Here is a 13,823-nt window from a genome sequence, read left to right as displayed (position 1 = left end):
GTGTCGAGGTGATGATTGGATTGGTTTATAAGAAAGCCAATTACAAACTACAATGTGCTAACAGAGACCAATCAGATTGCTCAAGGCGGTGTTTTGCAGCGTTGAAAACGACTGACCCACTGGGCGTATTCGATTATGCTGAGCCGCCGGGCATCGGACATAGTCTGTCAAGTCATCAGACGAAAACGCAGAGGAAGGCGCGCCCTTCTCAAATCGAACGCTCATCTGCACGGCTCGATCATTTTGTCAACAAGGCAGCATGGTGGATGGTCCAGAAACACACAACATATTATTATTTTTTCGATAAAATAAATGTTAGACTTTTCTAACTACTTTTCATTGGAAATGCAAATAAAGCGTTTTCATCAAAAGCAATCAATTTTGCATAGGAAACCACATAATCCTAGTAATTACTACACGCGCTTAATTACGTCACTTTAGTTTTGAGACGACTTTGCTGTGGCTTTGAAGCGGGCACCTGGCTCACGACCGGGAGGCAGCCATTCCAAATCGAATGCAATCACTCTTCAACCGATAGAAAAAAAACGCCTAAACTGGCGCCCGGTGTGATTAATCGAACCTCATCACTGGGAACTAATGCCTCCTTCAAAACAACAGGAAACTCGGAAATATCCGACTTTAGTAGCCTAAGACAACGGGGAACTCTGAAAAAACTAGCTCCGCCTGGGAAAGTCGTTTTGAAAAAGTCAACTCAGAATTCAAAGTCGGTAACTTAGCCATCTTTCTTTTGCTCTGACTTTTCGACCTGAAGATCACTGACGTCATGATTTGACCTAGTTTTTGTCTGTGTTCCCAGTTGTCTTGAAAGCACCATTAGAGCTTAAATTTTGAATGGCATACTTATTTACATTTTATGCGGACTGGGGATGAGGGAAATGCGTTATCTGAAAGGGAAAGTGTCAATAACATATTCGCATGTGGATATTTGTAATAAACTACATGACCAAAAGTGTGTGGACACCTGCTCGTGGAACATCTCATTCCAAAATCATGGGCATTAATATGGAATTGGTCCCCCCTTTGCTGCCATAACAGCATCCACTCTTCTGGGAAGGCATTCCAGTAGATGTTGGAACAACGCTGCAGGGCCTTGCTTCCATTCAGCCACAAGAGCTGGGCTCTGCTTGCCAGTCAAGTTCTTCCACACCGATCTCGACAAATCATTTATGTGTGGACCTCGCTTTGTGCACGGGGGCATTGTCATGCTGAAACAGGAAAGTGTCTTCCCCAAACTGTTGCCACAAGTTGGAAGCACAGAATCGTCTGGACTTTAATATAATTGTATGCTGTAACATTAAGATTTCCCTTCACTGGAACTAAGGGGCCTGGACCGAACCAAGAAAGACAGCCCCAGACTTCCTGTTCCCATCACAGCTGTCGTGATTTTTTGTATATGGTATGCTTAATCGAATAAAAACTGTGGATGAAACGTGGTTAGTGACAGTTCTCTGAGAGGCTTTTATTTCTAAACTTTAAAAATCCGTGACCCGGAAGGACTTTTTTTGTGTGTTTGCTGACGAGTCGCTGGTCCATGTGTTGTGGTAGCTGACATCAAGCTAACGTTAGAAACCTATGTTTAGATAAAAATGAGTTCTCAAAAGGGCAACGCATCGCGGTCGCGAGGTCAAAAGCACCAAAACACGACTGCTTACAAGAACGACAAATATGGAGCAAGTGTTCAAGTAAAGGTAGGGTCTTATGACTGGCTGGCTAACGTACATTTGGAGCCACTCTGACAAGTCAGCTACAGTATGTTCACCATTTGTATGAATACTGCTGGGCTAATTGTAGCTCTACTGTTTTAAATTTCTCTGTGTGTATATCGGATGTTATTATTGCAGATAGCAAACTCGAAGGTCCACGACGGGTTATGTCAACACTGCAAGGAAGTTATTGAGTGGAAAGTCAAATACAACAAATACAAATCCCTTTCCCAACCTCGAACATGGTGAGTACAAGCATGCTATGCCCTTTTGTACTCGTGGACACCTAACATTTCTTTCCATTCAAAATCCTATTTTCCTTCAACCTATGTTTAATTGGTTTACTATTCCAACTTTAACCTGTATGGGGGGGGGAAAGTATAAGGTTTTCTCAAACATCTTATGTTATTGTGGATGTATACTTGCCTTCCCATCAGTACTTACCCGTTTGTGATAATGTTAAATTGTGTTTCTTTCTTTTGGTTTTGAGAAGAAACACACCAGTACGTACACCAGACATACATCCCAGCTCAAAGTTATACAAGTAACAAAAAAATGCCAAACAAATTAGACAGCAAGGATCTTGATCCAGGATTGGATTCTCTGCTATTACCAAACGTAACTTGGTTTTGCATTTAGCACAACTTCGACAGTTGACTTATAAGCTATCTAGCTGACAAACATTTAGTTGTGAATTCCATATTGTAACTAGATCCCCTGGCTGCACAAGTCTCGTCGTTGTGTGCTTGTAAACAAACACCACGTGACTGAGGACTACCGGTAAGCATCATAATTTAAACATTCTCAAAGTTGAAATGAAGAACGATCTTTATCTCCTAACATCTTGCACAAGTTGACTTGAGATATTTACTTTAAAAAGTAGCTACAAATATACATGTCTATAAAACATTCCAAGAAATAGTTTAAACGGTATTGAAAAACCGTCCCGTGGCTATTTCCAAATACCCCGGTATATGGTAGACCGTCCAAGCCTGCTACTACCGGTCGTCCCCGCCTCTCGCTAGCACCGCTAAAGCGACACCGTATGCTAGGTAGCTTTCTTGTATGTTGGCCCCACCTGCTGTGTAACAGAGTCATCCTTAAGACTAGCTGGCTAAGCTAACAAACAGCCCTTGCCGTCGTTAACAGAACTGCGGAAAAGCAATGCCGATATCTGGGGCGTAGGACACCGCCTACCGGTGCACGGTTATTCTTTTGGGTTTATGGCGGCTGGCGTCCAACATTATTGTGCATTGTTGTCACCTACTGTACTGGTGGAGCGTCCCCGCCTCCTGTCTGTCCTAACTTAAGAATTGACCAATATAGGTATAAAAGGGGTTCCTGCAATGATGGCCGCAATTGCACCCTTCTCGATATCTCGGGGTCTGACTGTTTTTGTGCTTGCCAGTTAGCTAACAGTTCTCAGCTGTTAGCAGGCAACATTTAAAAAACTTTTTTTTTACTAGCGATTCAAAACGGATGATTAACTTATTTTTGTTCGAGTCATTACTGAATTAATGTAACAAATAAAACTTGAAACCTAGTAAACAATTCATTTAGATCCAGCGTTTATTTAAAACTTCTTTTTTTCTGAAATGTGTTCCGTAGACTTGGCAATTTAATAGAAGTTTTACAGTGTATATAATTTTGGTACTTACAAATTTAAATGGCTTTTCCACATCCATTGAATTGGCACTGGCTGCATCCATATGCACACATCGTGCCATTGTTGATAGGTTGACTTACTTAATGTTGGGATATTGATTTTTGTCAATGCACTCCCATTACTCAAAACCCTGAAAGGAGGAGTGCTAAGATGTTGTTGGCACATTGGCTTTAAATGGTCTTATTGGCCAGAGACGTCAACTATCCGGTGTATATACATCATTGCGGTTGAAACCTTGCAAGGAGACTTTTGAAAATGCACAACCAACATGTAAAAACTAATATATATATAAAAATCATTCATTCTCGCAACATACGTATGAATAATTGACACAAGTAGGAGCGCTACATCATTCGTGAGGGACATGTTTTTCTCTATACTTGTTTTAAATGTGGAAGACCGAGGGAAGATTGTTGGATATTCTGTGTTTTTGTGTGTTTTAGTGTGAAATGTTCTCAGAAGACGGTGAAGGATGCATATCACGTCATTTGTAAAACCTGTGCCCTGAAGCTGGAGCTTTGTGCCAAGTGTGGGAAGAAAGAGGACATCGTAATTCCGTGAGTGTTCCTACTTCCTACGCTATGGTGTGTCTGAGTCTAAAGCCCACACACAATGGGCTAAGCTGGCAGAGATGTTGCTTGGGAACTGTGTTGTCTGTTTCGGGGTGGTGTTCAGAATGCAGCTTGTCAATCAAAGTCCAGAAAACATTCCTATACGATAATCACAGCGTTTCAAAGACTGCTATCTACTGGAGGGAAACAAATATTGAGTGGCTGCGGATCCAACTTTTCTGGACCTTCCCGAGCACTTAAGGTCCCGACGCTTCAGTGCATTTGCGGGATTCTATACTTTACGCACCGTCTCTGCTCTTAGCTACTCGTATAAAACAAGTTACTCTGGCGTATGGTGCTCATTTAATAAAGTTAGATCAAAGTGCAAGATTACATAATGATAGTATTCTAAATATTTAAGGAATATTGTGCAAATGGTTGCATTTTTGTCTCATGTGGCCAAACCTCAACGGTGCGCTACTAGGCAAAATTCACTCACTGTACATAATTCAAAATAAGACTGTATAAATTCCTCAAGAAAATCTAAATTCACATCCCAGTGAAACTTACTGAGATCAAATGGTTTGTATGCAGATTCTGTATAGATGTTTCACCGGTAAAACTTGAGAATTGTCATTCACGATTGACAGTGAGAAATGTGAAGTGAGGGAGACCACACTTTTTTTACATAACGTAGAGGTAAATAACTGCATGCGGAGAATGTGATCCGCACATGTGCAGAAGCTTCGGGACCTTTCGCGCTCCGGAAGAATGGTACAGAAAAGTCATATCCGCAGCCAAAGTGAAACAAATCATCCAAATGTACCTTGTTCATTGTAGACTGGGGTTGGGCAATGTCACCCTGTGTCTTATTGTGATTATTTACCCATAAAGCATTGTGATTTACAGTGCTTTCGGAAAGTATTCAGACCCCTTCCCTTTTTACACATTTTGTTACATTACAGCCTTACAGTGCCTTGCGAAAGTATTCGGCCCCCTTGAACTTTGCGACCTTTTGCCACATTTCAGGCTTCAAACATAAAGATATAAAACTGTATTTGTTTGTGAAGAATCAACAACAAGTGGGACACAATCATGAAGTGGAACGACATTTATTGGATATTTCAAACTTTTTTAACAAATCAAAAACTGAAAAATTGGGCGTGCAAAATTATTCAGCCCCCTTAAGTTAATACTTTGTAGCGCCACCTTTTGCTGCGATTACAGCTGTAAGTCGCTTGGGGTATGTCTCTATCAGTTTTGCACATCGAGAGACTGACATTTTTTCCCATTCCTCCTTGCAAAACAGCTCGAGCTCAGTGAGGTTGGATGGAGAGCATTTGTGAACAGCAGTTTTCAGTTCTTTCCACAGATTCCCGATTGGATTCAGGTCTGGACTTTGACTTGGCCATTCTAACACCTGGATATGTTTATTTTCGAACCATTCCATTGTAGATTTTGCTTTATGTTTTGGATCATTGTCTTGTTGGAAGACAAATCTCCGTCCCAGTCTCAGGTCTTTTGCAGACTCCATCAGGTTTTCTTCCAGAATGGTCCTGTATTTGGCTCCATCCATCTTCCCATCAATTTTAACCATCTTCCCTGTCCCTGCTGAAGAAAAGCAGGCCCAAACCATGATGCTGCCACCACCATGTTTGACAGTGGGGATGGTGTGTTCAGGGTGATGAGCTGTGTTGCTTTTACGCCAAACATAACGTTTTGCATTGTTGCCAAAAAGTTCAATTTTGGTTTCATCTGACCGGAGCACCTTCTTCCACATGTTTGGTGTGTCTCCCAGGTGGCTTGTGGCAAACTTTAAACAACACTTTTTATGGATATCTTTAAGAAATGGCTTTCTTCTTGCCACTCTTCCATAAAGGCCAGATTTGTGCAATATATGACTGATTGTTGTCCTATGGACAGAGTCTCCCACCTCAGCTGTAGATCTCTGCAGTTCATCCAGAGTGATCATGGGCCTCTTGGCTGCATCTCTGATCAGTCTTCTCCTTGTATGAGCTGAAAGTTTAGAGGGACGGCCAGGTATTGGTAGATTTGCAGTGGTCTGATACTCCTTCCATTTCAATATTATCGCTTGCACAGTGCTCCTTGGGATGTTTAAAGCTTGGGAAATCTTTTTGTATCAAAATCCGGCTTTAAACTTCTTCACAACAGTATCTCGGACCTGCCTGGTGTGTTCCTTGTTCTTCATGATGCTCTCTGCGCTTTTAACGGACCTCTGAGACTATCACAGTGCAGGTGCATTTATACGGAGACTTGATTACACACAGGTGGATTGTATTTATCATCATTAGTCATTTAGGTCAACATTGGATCATTCAGAGATCCTCACTGAACTTCTGGAGAGAGTTTGCTGCACTGAAAGTAAAGGGGCTGAATAATTTTGCACGCCCAATTTTTCATTTTTTGATTTGTTAAAAAAGTTTGAAATATCCAATAAATGTCGTTCCACTTCATGATTGTGTCCCACTTGTTGATTCTTCACAAAAAATACAGTTTTATATCTTTATGTTTGAAGCCTGAAATGTGGCAAAAGGTCGCAAAGTTCAAGGGGGCCGAATACTTTCGCAAGGCACTGTATTCTAAAATGTAATAAATAAAAAATCCCTCAATTTACACCCAATACCCCATAATGACAGCACATTTATAAAATAGAAAACATAAATACCTTATTTACATAAGTATTCAGATCTTTTGCTTTGAGACTCAATTGAGCTCAGGTGCATCCTGTTTTCATTGATCATCATTGATGTTTCTACAACTTGGAGTCCACCTGTGGTAAATTCAATTGATTGGACATGATTTGGAATGGCAAACTGAGCAATCGGGAGGGAATGGCCTTGGTCAGGGAGGTGACCAAGAACCTGACAGTCACATTGACCGAGCTCCAGTGTTCCTCTGTGGAGATCGAGAACCTAACACGACGACAACCAGCTCTGCAGCACTAACAATCAGGACTTTATGGTAGGGTGGCCAGACGGAAGCCACTCTTCAGTAAAAGGCACATGACAGCCCGCTTGGAGTTTGGCAAAAGGCAACTAAAGACTCTGACCATGAAACAAGATTTCTGGTCTGATAAAACCAAGATTGAAATCTTTGGTCTGAATGCCAAGTGCCAATGCCAAGCGCCACGTCTGGAGAAGACCTAGCACCATCCCTACGGTAAAGCATGGTGGTGGCAGCATCATGCTGTGATGTTTTTCAGCAGCAGAGATTGGGAGACTAGTCAGGATCGAGGGAAAGATGAACAGAGCAAAGTACAGAGAGATCCTTGATGAAAACCTGCGCCAAAGCGCTCAGGACCTGAGACTGGGCGAACGTTCACCTTCCAACAGGACATCGACCCTAAGCACACAGCCAAGACAACACCGCAGTGGCTTCCGGACAAGTCTCTGAATGTCCTTGAGTGGCCCAGCCATAGCCAGGACTTGAACCCGATCAAAAATCTCTTTTAGAAACCTTAAAATATCTGTGCAGCGATGCTGCCCGTCCAACCTGACAGTGCTTGAGAGGATCTGCAGAGAAAAATTCGAAAAACTCCCCAAATACAGGTGTGCCAAGCTTGTAGTGTCATACTCAAGAAGAATCGAGGCTGTAATCGCTGCCAAAGGTGCTTCAACAATGTACTGAGTAAAGGGTCTGAATACTTATGTAAATGTGATATTTCTGGGGTTAAAAATAAATACAAATTTGCCATTTCAAAACCTGTCATTATGGGTTATTGTGTCCATTTTTATTATCCTTTAAACTACCACTAGTTTGATGGTTGTAGCCATCAATTATCCCATTAACAATCACCCATATTAGCAAACTTATTTCATTTCAAATTTCTCTAGTTTAGGCTACTGATCGTATTGAACGATATCCGAAAAATGCCTGTGATAAGTGGTCGGTATCGATAATTTCCGGTTTATCGTCCCAGCGCTACCACACACCTCTCCAAAGTGTGCACAGTGAGCGTCTTGTCGCACAAGGTGCTCAAGTTCAGAATAGCCGTCCGTAAAAACCCATACAGAGCTGTGAAGCGCCGAGCCAGAGCTCTGACTTCATGTATAGCATGTTACTGTACAGGCACGGCGTTCAAATTTAGGCACTTATTGTCAAAATCTGCCATTTTCAACCTGAATACAGGTATGTAATGGATTTTAAACAATGTTCTTTATATTACACCCCAAATACTGTTAATTGACCCCGGGGTCAGTTGTAACATTACTCTCCATGTGTTTGATACAAAATCATGCATTCTCTGATTGCTTTAAAATACATTTTGTAGCAGACAAATTTAAGTTGTTTGTATCTCATTTTGAACTCTAGCTATTAAAAAGCTTGGAGTAACTATCCAAAAGGTAAAAAGTGTTACAACTATCCAGTCCTCCCTACTTCTATTTCAATCGGCTTAAGTCTGAAGAACCTACAAAAAACCTAGGTCGACATTCCGAAAGTGTGTTGTTGGGCACTAGTAGTTTCAGGCTGTAAAAATCAAAGGGTTCCATTTGTCATTTTTGGTTGTTTTTTAATTCAAATTCCTCCCAAAGGGTTAACACACAGAAGCAGGGAGAGGAAGAGGAGGAATACACCAATCAAAAGATGACCGGACGTACTCGGAGGAAGGAGGACTTCAATGAGCTTGATGATGACTTTGGTGACTTGGGCAGTGATGATGATGATGACTTTGCCAGTGACTCACTCGGGTCCTGAGAAGGCAGGAAGCGGCAAGGCCCTTGTCCCTAATGTGGCACATGTTACTTTCAAAGACTAAAGACTGCTAAACCAGGATGATCCTAAATGTACCTCCTATCCATTTTATTAATATACTTATCCTCTGATTATACATACTTTTGCTAAGAAGACTCATCACTAGATTTATTCACTCTAAAATACAATAGCCTACTTGTGTTGGTACGTTAAATGGACAAACCCCACTTTCAATTAACTGTTTTGTAGTAAATCCTATGAGAGAGCAATTTTTGTCATGCTTTGATGGGTTTAAGGAAGCATTATCTTGTTTTGTTTGTGAAGGAATATTCACAAGCACTACTGGATTGAAGTCATTATTGTGCCCCAGCAGCTGTTTTTGAACTTTTCCAGATACAGAAATACACACGTATGTGCACATATGCCAAAAGATACATTTTGAGAAAATAGTGATTATTTTTATTTATTCTGACAATGTATTTTGAGTAATATGCATTATTTCAGCTGAATGCTTTCCTCTGTAGGCCATAGTGGAACATCTTCTCTGTTTTCTCCCTTTTTAGAGCTACAAGTGGACCATAGTCTTTATGGTGAGTCGCACTAACTCGTTACCACACTATTAACATAATTAGTTGATGATCTCAGTGGGTTTTATTTAGTGCCTTTGGTAATGACCACATGCCAGTTTTGTTCTGCTTATTCAATCACATGATCTAAAATCCAATGACCTTAGTGCTCCTCCTGACTTAAAGGAATAGTTTACCCAAATAACAAAACAAAATGTGTTTCCTTACTTTGAAGGCGTAGTCTGTCCTCGTGCATAGATTGCTTTAAGATACTACAATAATTAGTCTGTAGATGCTGCCTCAAATGTCCAGAGTGCACACTTTGCTACTTTCGAAAAATGTCTTAATTATTTAGATGCGGATATCAAAAGTATGCCAAACATATAGGGCTCCCGAGTGGAGCAGAGGTCTAAGGCTCTGAATCTCAGTGCTAGAGGCATCACTACAGACCCTGTTTCGATTCCAGGCTGTGTCAAACCCGGCCGTGACTGAGAGTCCCATATGGTGGCGCACAATTGGCCCAGCATCGTCCGGGTTAGGCCGTCATTGTAAATAAGAATTTGCTCTTAACTGACTTGCCAAGTTAAATTGAATAAAAAATATACATTTTTTCTATTAATTGAATTTCAAGAAGATCCTAAACATAATAAACTTTGGGCCAAACTCGCATGGAATGCCCCCCGAGATTAAGACAAGTGTATCAATCATATTTCCTTTCTGCGTGAGGTGATCTGCGTCTTTCTATCAACTGGAACGTCTGTGGTTTGGGGCTGAAGCTGCGCCTGTTTGAAATTGTCTGGATTACGACATAGAAGTTGCTTAATACAATTGTCTTCTGGTTTATTTCATTTGAAGATGTTAGCTAATTTACTTGGCCTATTGGGACATTATATAAAGCACTATTAATCATTCGTATCCTAACAATCTCTTGATAGTTTCAACCATATTTTGAAGCAATACATTAGGCCTATTGTTTGTAAAACACGAGTAAAACAAGGTTAGATTTTAGGTTATGATGTGGTTAGTCATATGAACTTGTGATATCCTTCTGAAACTAAGTGGCTACCATTGTGGTGTTTTTGAAAATAAGGAGTAGGCCTTTAATAAAAATGTTTTACCATTTTCAACGGGGTATTCAGTATTTTTTTGACCCAAACCATTTGGTCCCCTTACTTATAAGCCATTGGAAAAGCTCCTTGGTGTTTGTGGTATATTAACTCCTAGTATTGCACAACAGCTGGAATCCATCATGCAAGTTATTTGTTAAGCAAACTACACTGAACAAAAATGTAAACGCAACATGGTCCCATGTTTCATAAACTGAAATAAAAGATCTCAGAGAAGTTTAATACGCACAAAAAGCTTTTTTCTCAAATTTTTTGCACAAATCTATTTATATTCCTATTGGTGATCATTTTCTCCTTTGCTGAGATAATCTATCCACCTGACAGATGTGGTATATCAAGAAGCTGATTAAACAGCATGATCATTACACAGGTGCACCTTGTGCTGGGGACAATAAACGGTCACTCTTTAATATGCAGTTTTGTCATGCTACACAATGCCACAGATGTCTCAAGTTTTGAGGGAGCATGCAATTGGCATGTTGACTGGAGGAATGTCCACCAGAGAGCTGTTGCCAGAGAATGTTAATTTCTCTACCATAAGCCGCCTCCAATGTCATTTTAGAGAATTTGGCAGTACTTCCAACCGGCCTCACAACTGCAGACCACGTGTAACCACACCAGGCCAGGACCTCCACATCCGGCTTCATCCCCTGCAGGATCGTCTAAGACCAGACACCCAGATAGTTGATGAAACTTTGTTTGCACAACCAAAGAATGTCTGTACAAACTGTCAGAAACCATCTCAGGGAAGCTCATCTGGTCTCGATCTGACTATATTTCGGCATCGTAACCAACTTCAGGGGCAAATGCTCAACTTCGAAGACCACTGGCACGCTGGAGAAGTGTGTTCTTCACAGGTGAATCCCGGATTCAACTGTACCGGGCAGATGGCAGACCGCATGTATGGTGTCATGTGGGCGAGCAATTTACTAATGTCAACATTGTGAACAGAGTGCACCATGACAGGGTTATGGTATGGGCAGTCATACGAATGCAATTGCATTTTATCAATGGCAATTTGAAAGCACAGAGCTACCGTGATGAGATCCTGAGGCCCATTGTTGTGCCACTCATCTGCCTCCATCACCTCATATTTCAGCATGATAATGCACAGCCCGATTTCGCAAGGATCTGTACACAATTCCTGGAAGCTGAATGTCCCAGTTCTTCCATGGCCTGCATACTCACCAGACATTTCATATGTTTGGGATGCTCTTGAACATGTTTGGGATGCTCTTGATCAACATGTACGACAGTGTGTTCCAGTTCCCGCCAATATCCAGCAACTCCACACAGCCATTGAAGAGTGGGGCAACATTCCACAGGCCACAATCAACAACTCTATGTGAAGGAGATGTTGCACAGCGTGAGGCAAATGGTGGTCATACCAGATACGGAATGGTTTTCTGATCCACACCCCTACCTTTTTTTAAAGGTATCTGTGACCGACCGATGCATATCTGTATTCCCAGTCATGTGAAATCCATAAATGAGGGCATAATTAATTTATTTCAATTGACTGATTTTAGTATCATGTCATGTTATTCAAATCTGTTCATTGACACCCCCCAGGAAGAATATGGCTCTTTTTAAACATTTAATGACAAGCGACCACTTAGATATGGTCATTTTCACGTTTTCATAAATTCTTAGAACGTTTGGGAGTTGTGAAAATTCTATAGCAGTATATAGTGGGAAAGCGGCCGTGCGTTTGGACAATTAATAGACATTGCAGTAAATAAAACCGAATGAATACATCTGTCTAGGACCGGAGTCTACACAGGCCGGTGCGCTATAGCCAATCAGAGCTACAGTAGGCCTTCGCCACACGGACCTGCCATCATTCACTTTGAACTGAACTGTGTGTTTACAAGCAGTTGCAACAGTGTGACTTCAGATCATTTGAACGCTTTTGCCAAAAGCCACAAAATACACCTGAATGGATTTCTGCATGATTTCTATATAAACACCACAGGGGTCCTCTTACATTTGTGGACATTACAGTCCTATTGATCAAACAACCACGGGAAGCTAGTGTCTCTCTCCCTCAGTTATGCACATCAACAACAACAAGATCAACAACTAATGCTAGCCAGAGCAAGATGAGCTCAAAACGAAGGAACATTTAGATAAACCCTCTAACTTTTTTAACTAGTTGGCTGTCAAAATTGCACTAATAAATGATGGGGAATTGTAGCCTTCTCATCCTTCTGCAGCTTCCCTGCCAATGCATGCTTGTCCCAACCAAGCACCCAAGCTAACTGACTAAAGTTGGCTAGCTACTTCCAGACACAAATGAGAGAACACCTCACTCTGACCATTTTACTCGCCGTAGCAGAGCTGGATAGGCTGTTTACATGTTATCTAATGAGTTCTTGACTGACTTGTTTTTGCCTACTTTACTGACACTGGTCATATTCAGCGGGTGTTGCGCGTTTGTAAATTCGTCAGTTCTGCTCTCTGGCACACTCAGACGAGTGCGCTGAAATCGGAGTTGATAGCCAGATTCAATTTACAAATGCAAGAGATATGCTAACTGGATAACAGTCGCTCAAGTTCTTGCTAGCTAACCAAATGACACCTGCATCTCTAGCTGTGTATAGCCACCGAAAAACTACACGAAGGGAAAAGTCAATCACTCACCCACTCCTCAGTCACTCACCCATGGCATGACATCCTCCTAGCAGCTAAGTTAGCTAGCTATCTAGCTAACGTTGGGCTCTGTGTTTTTAGCTTTCTACAGTGGGGCAAAAAAGTATTTAGTCAGCCACCAATTGTGCAAGTTCTCCAACTTAAAAAGATGAGAGAGGCCTGTAATTTTCATCATAGGTACACTTCAACTATGACAGACAAAATTAGAAAAAAAATCCAGAAAGTCACATTGTAGGATTTTGGGGGTTTTGCAACACTGTGCAGGACGTTTGGCAATTGCCAGAGAACACCAAGATTGGCAAATTCGCCACTGGCGCCGTGTGCTCTTCACAGGTGAAAGCAGGTTCACGCCGTGGAGAACGTTCTGCTGCCTGCAACATCGTCCAGCATGACCGGTTTGGCGGTGGGTCAGTCATGGTGTGGGGTGGCATTTCTTTGGGGGGCCGCACAGCCCTCCATGTGCTCGCCAGAGGTAGCCTGACTGCCATTAGGTACCGAGATGAGATCCTCAGACCCCTTGTGAGACCATATGCTGGTGCGGTTGGCCCTGGGTTCCTCCTAATGCAAGACAATGCTAGACCTCATGTGGCTGGAGTGTGTCAGCAGTTCCTGCAAGAGGAAGGCATTGATGCTATGGACTGGCCTGCCCGTTCCCCAGACCTGAATCCAATTGAGCACATCTGGGACATCATGTCTCGCTCCACAGACTGTCCAGGAGTTTGCGGATGCTTTAGTCCAGGTCTGGGAGGAGATCCCTCAGGAGACCATCCGCCACCTCATCAGGAGCATGCCCAGGCGTTGTAGGGAGGTCATACAGGCACATG

The 13,823-nt window shown here is 41.9% G+C and overlaps 1 protein-coding gene across 1 annotated transcript; it reads left to right on the top strand.

The window, feature by feature from the left end:
* The first annotated feature begins 80 nt into the window (after positions 1-80).
* On the top strand, positions 81-10,347 carry lg13h9orf85 (linkage group 13 C9orf85 homolog). The gene is made up of 4 exons (XM_029677626.2): positions 81-1,709; positions 1,863-1,969; positions 3,834-3,947; positions 8,495-10,347. Exons 1-4 carry the CDS (start codon positions 1,608-1,610, stop codon positions 8,655-8,657), a joined length of 486 nt encoding a protein of 161 aa, XP_029533486.1. The 5' UTR covers positions 81-1,607; the 3' UTR covers positions 8,658-10,347.
* The last annotated feature ends 3,476 nt before the right edge of the window (positions 10,348-13,823 follow it).

Source organism: Oncorhynchus nerka, linkage group LG13, assembly GCF_034236695.1.
Source record: "Oncorhynchus nerka isolate Pitt River linkage group LG13, Oner_Uvic_2.0, whole genome shotgun sequence".
In the NCBI taxonomy this organism is placed as follows: Eukaryota; Metazoa; Chordata; class Actinopteri; order Salmoniformes; family Salmonidae; genus Oncorhynchus; species Oncorhynchus nerka.
This window is presented reverse-complemented; position numbering and strand designations above follow the sequence as displayed.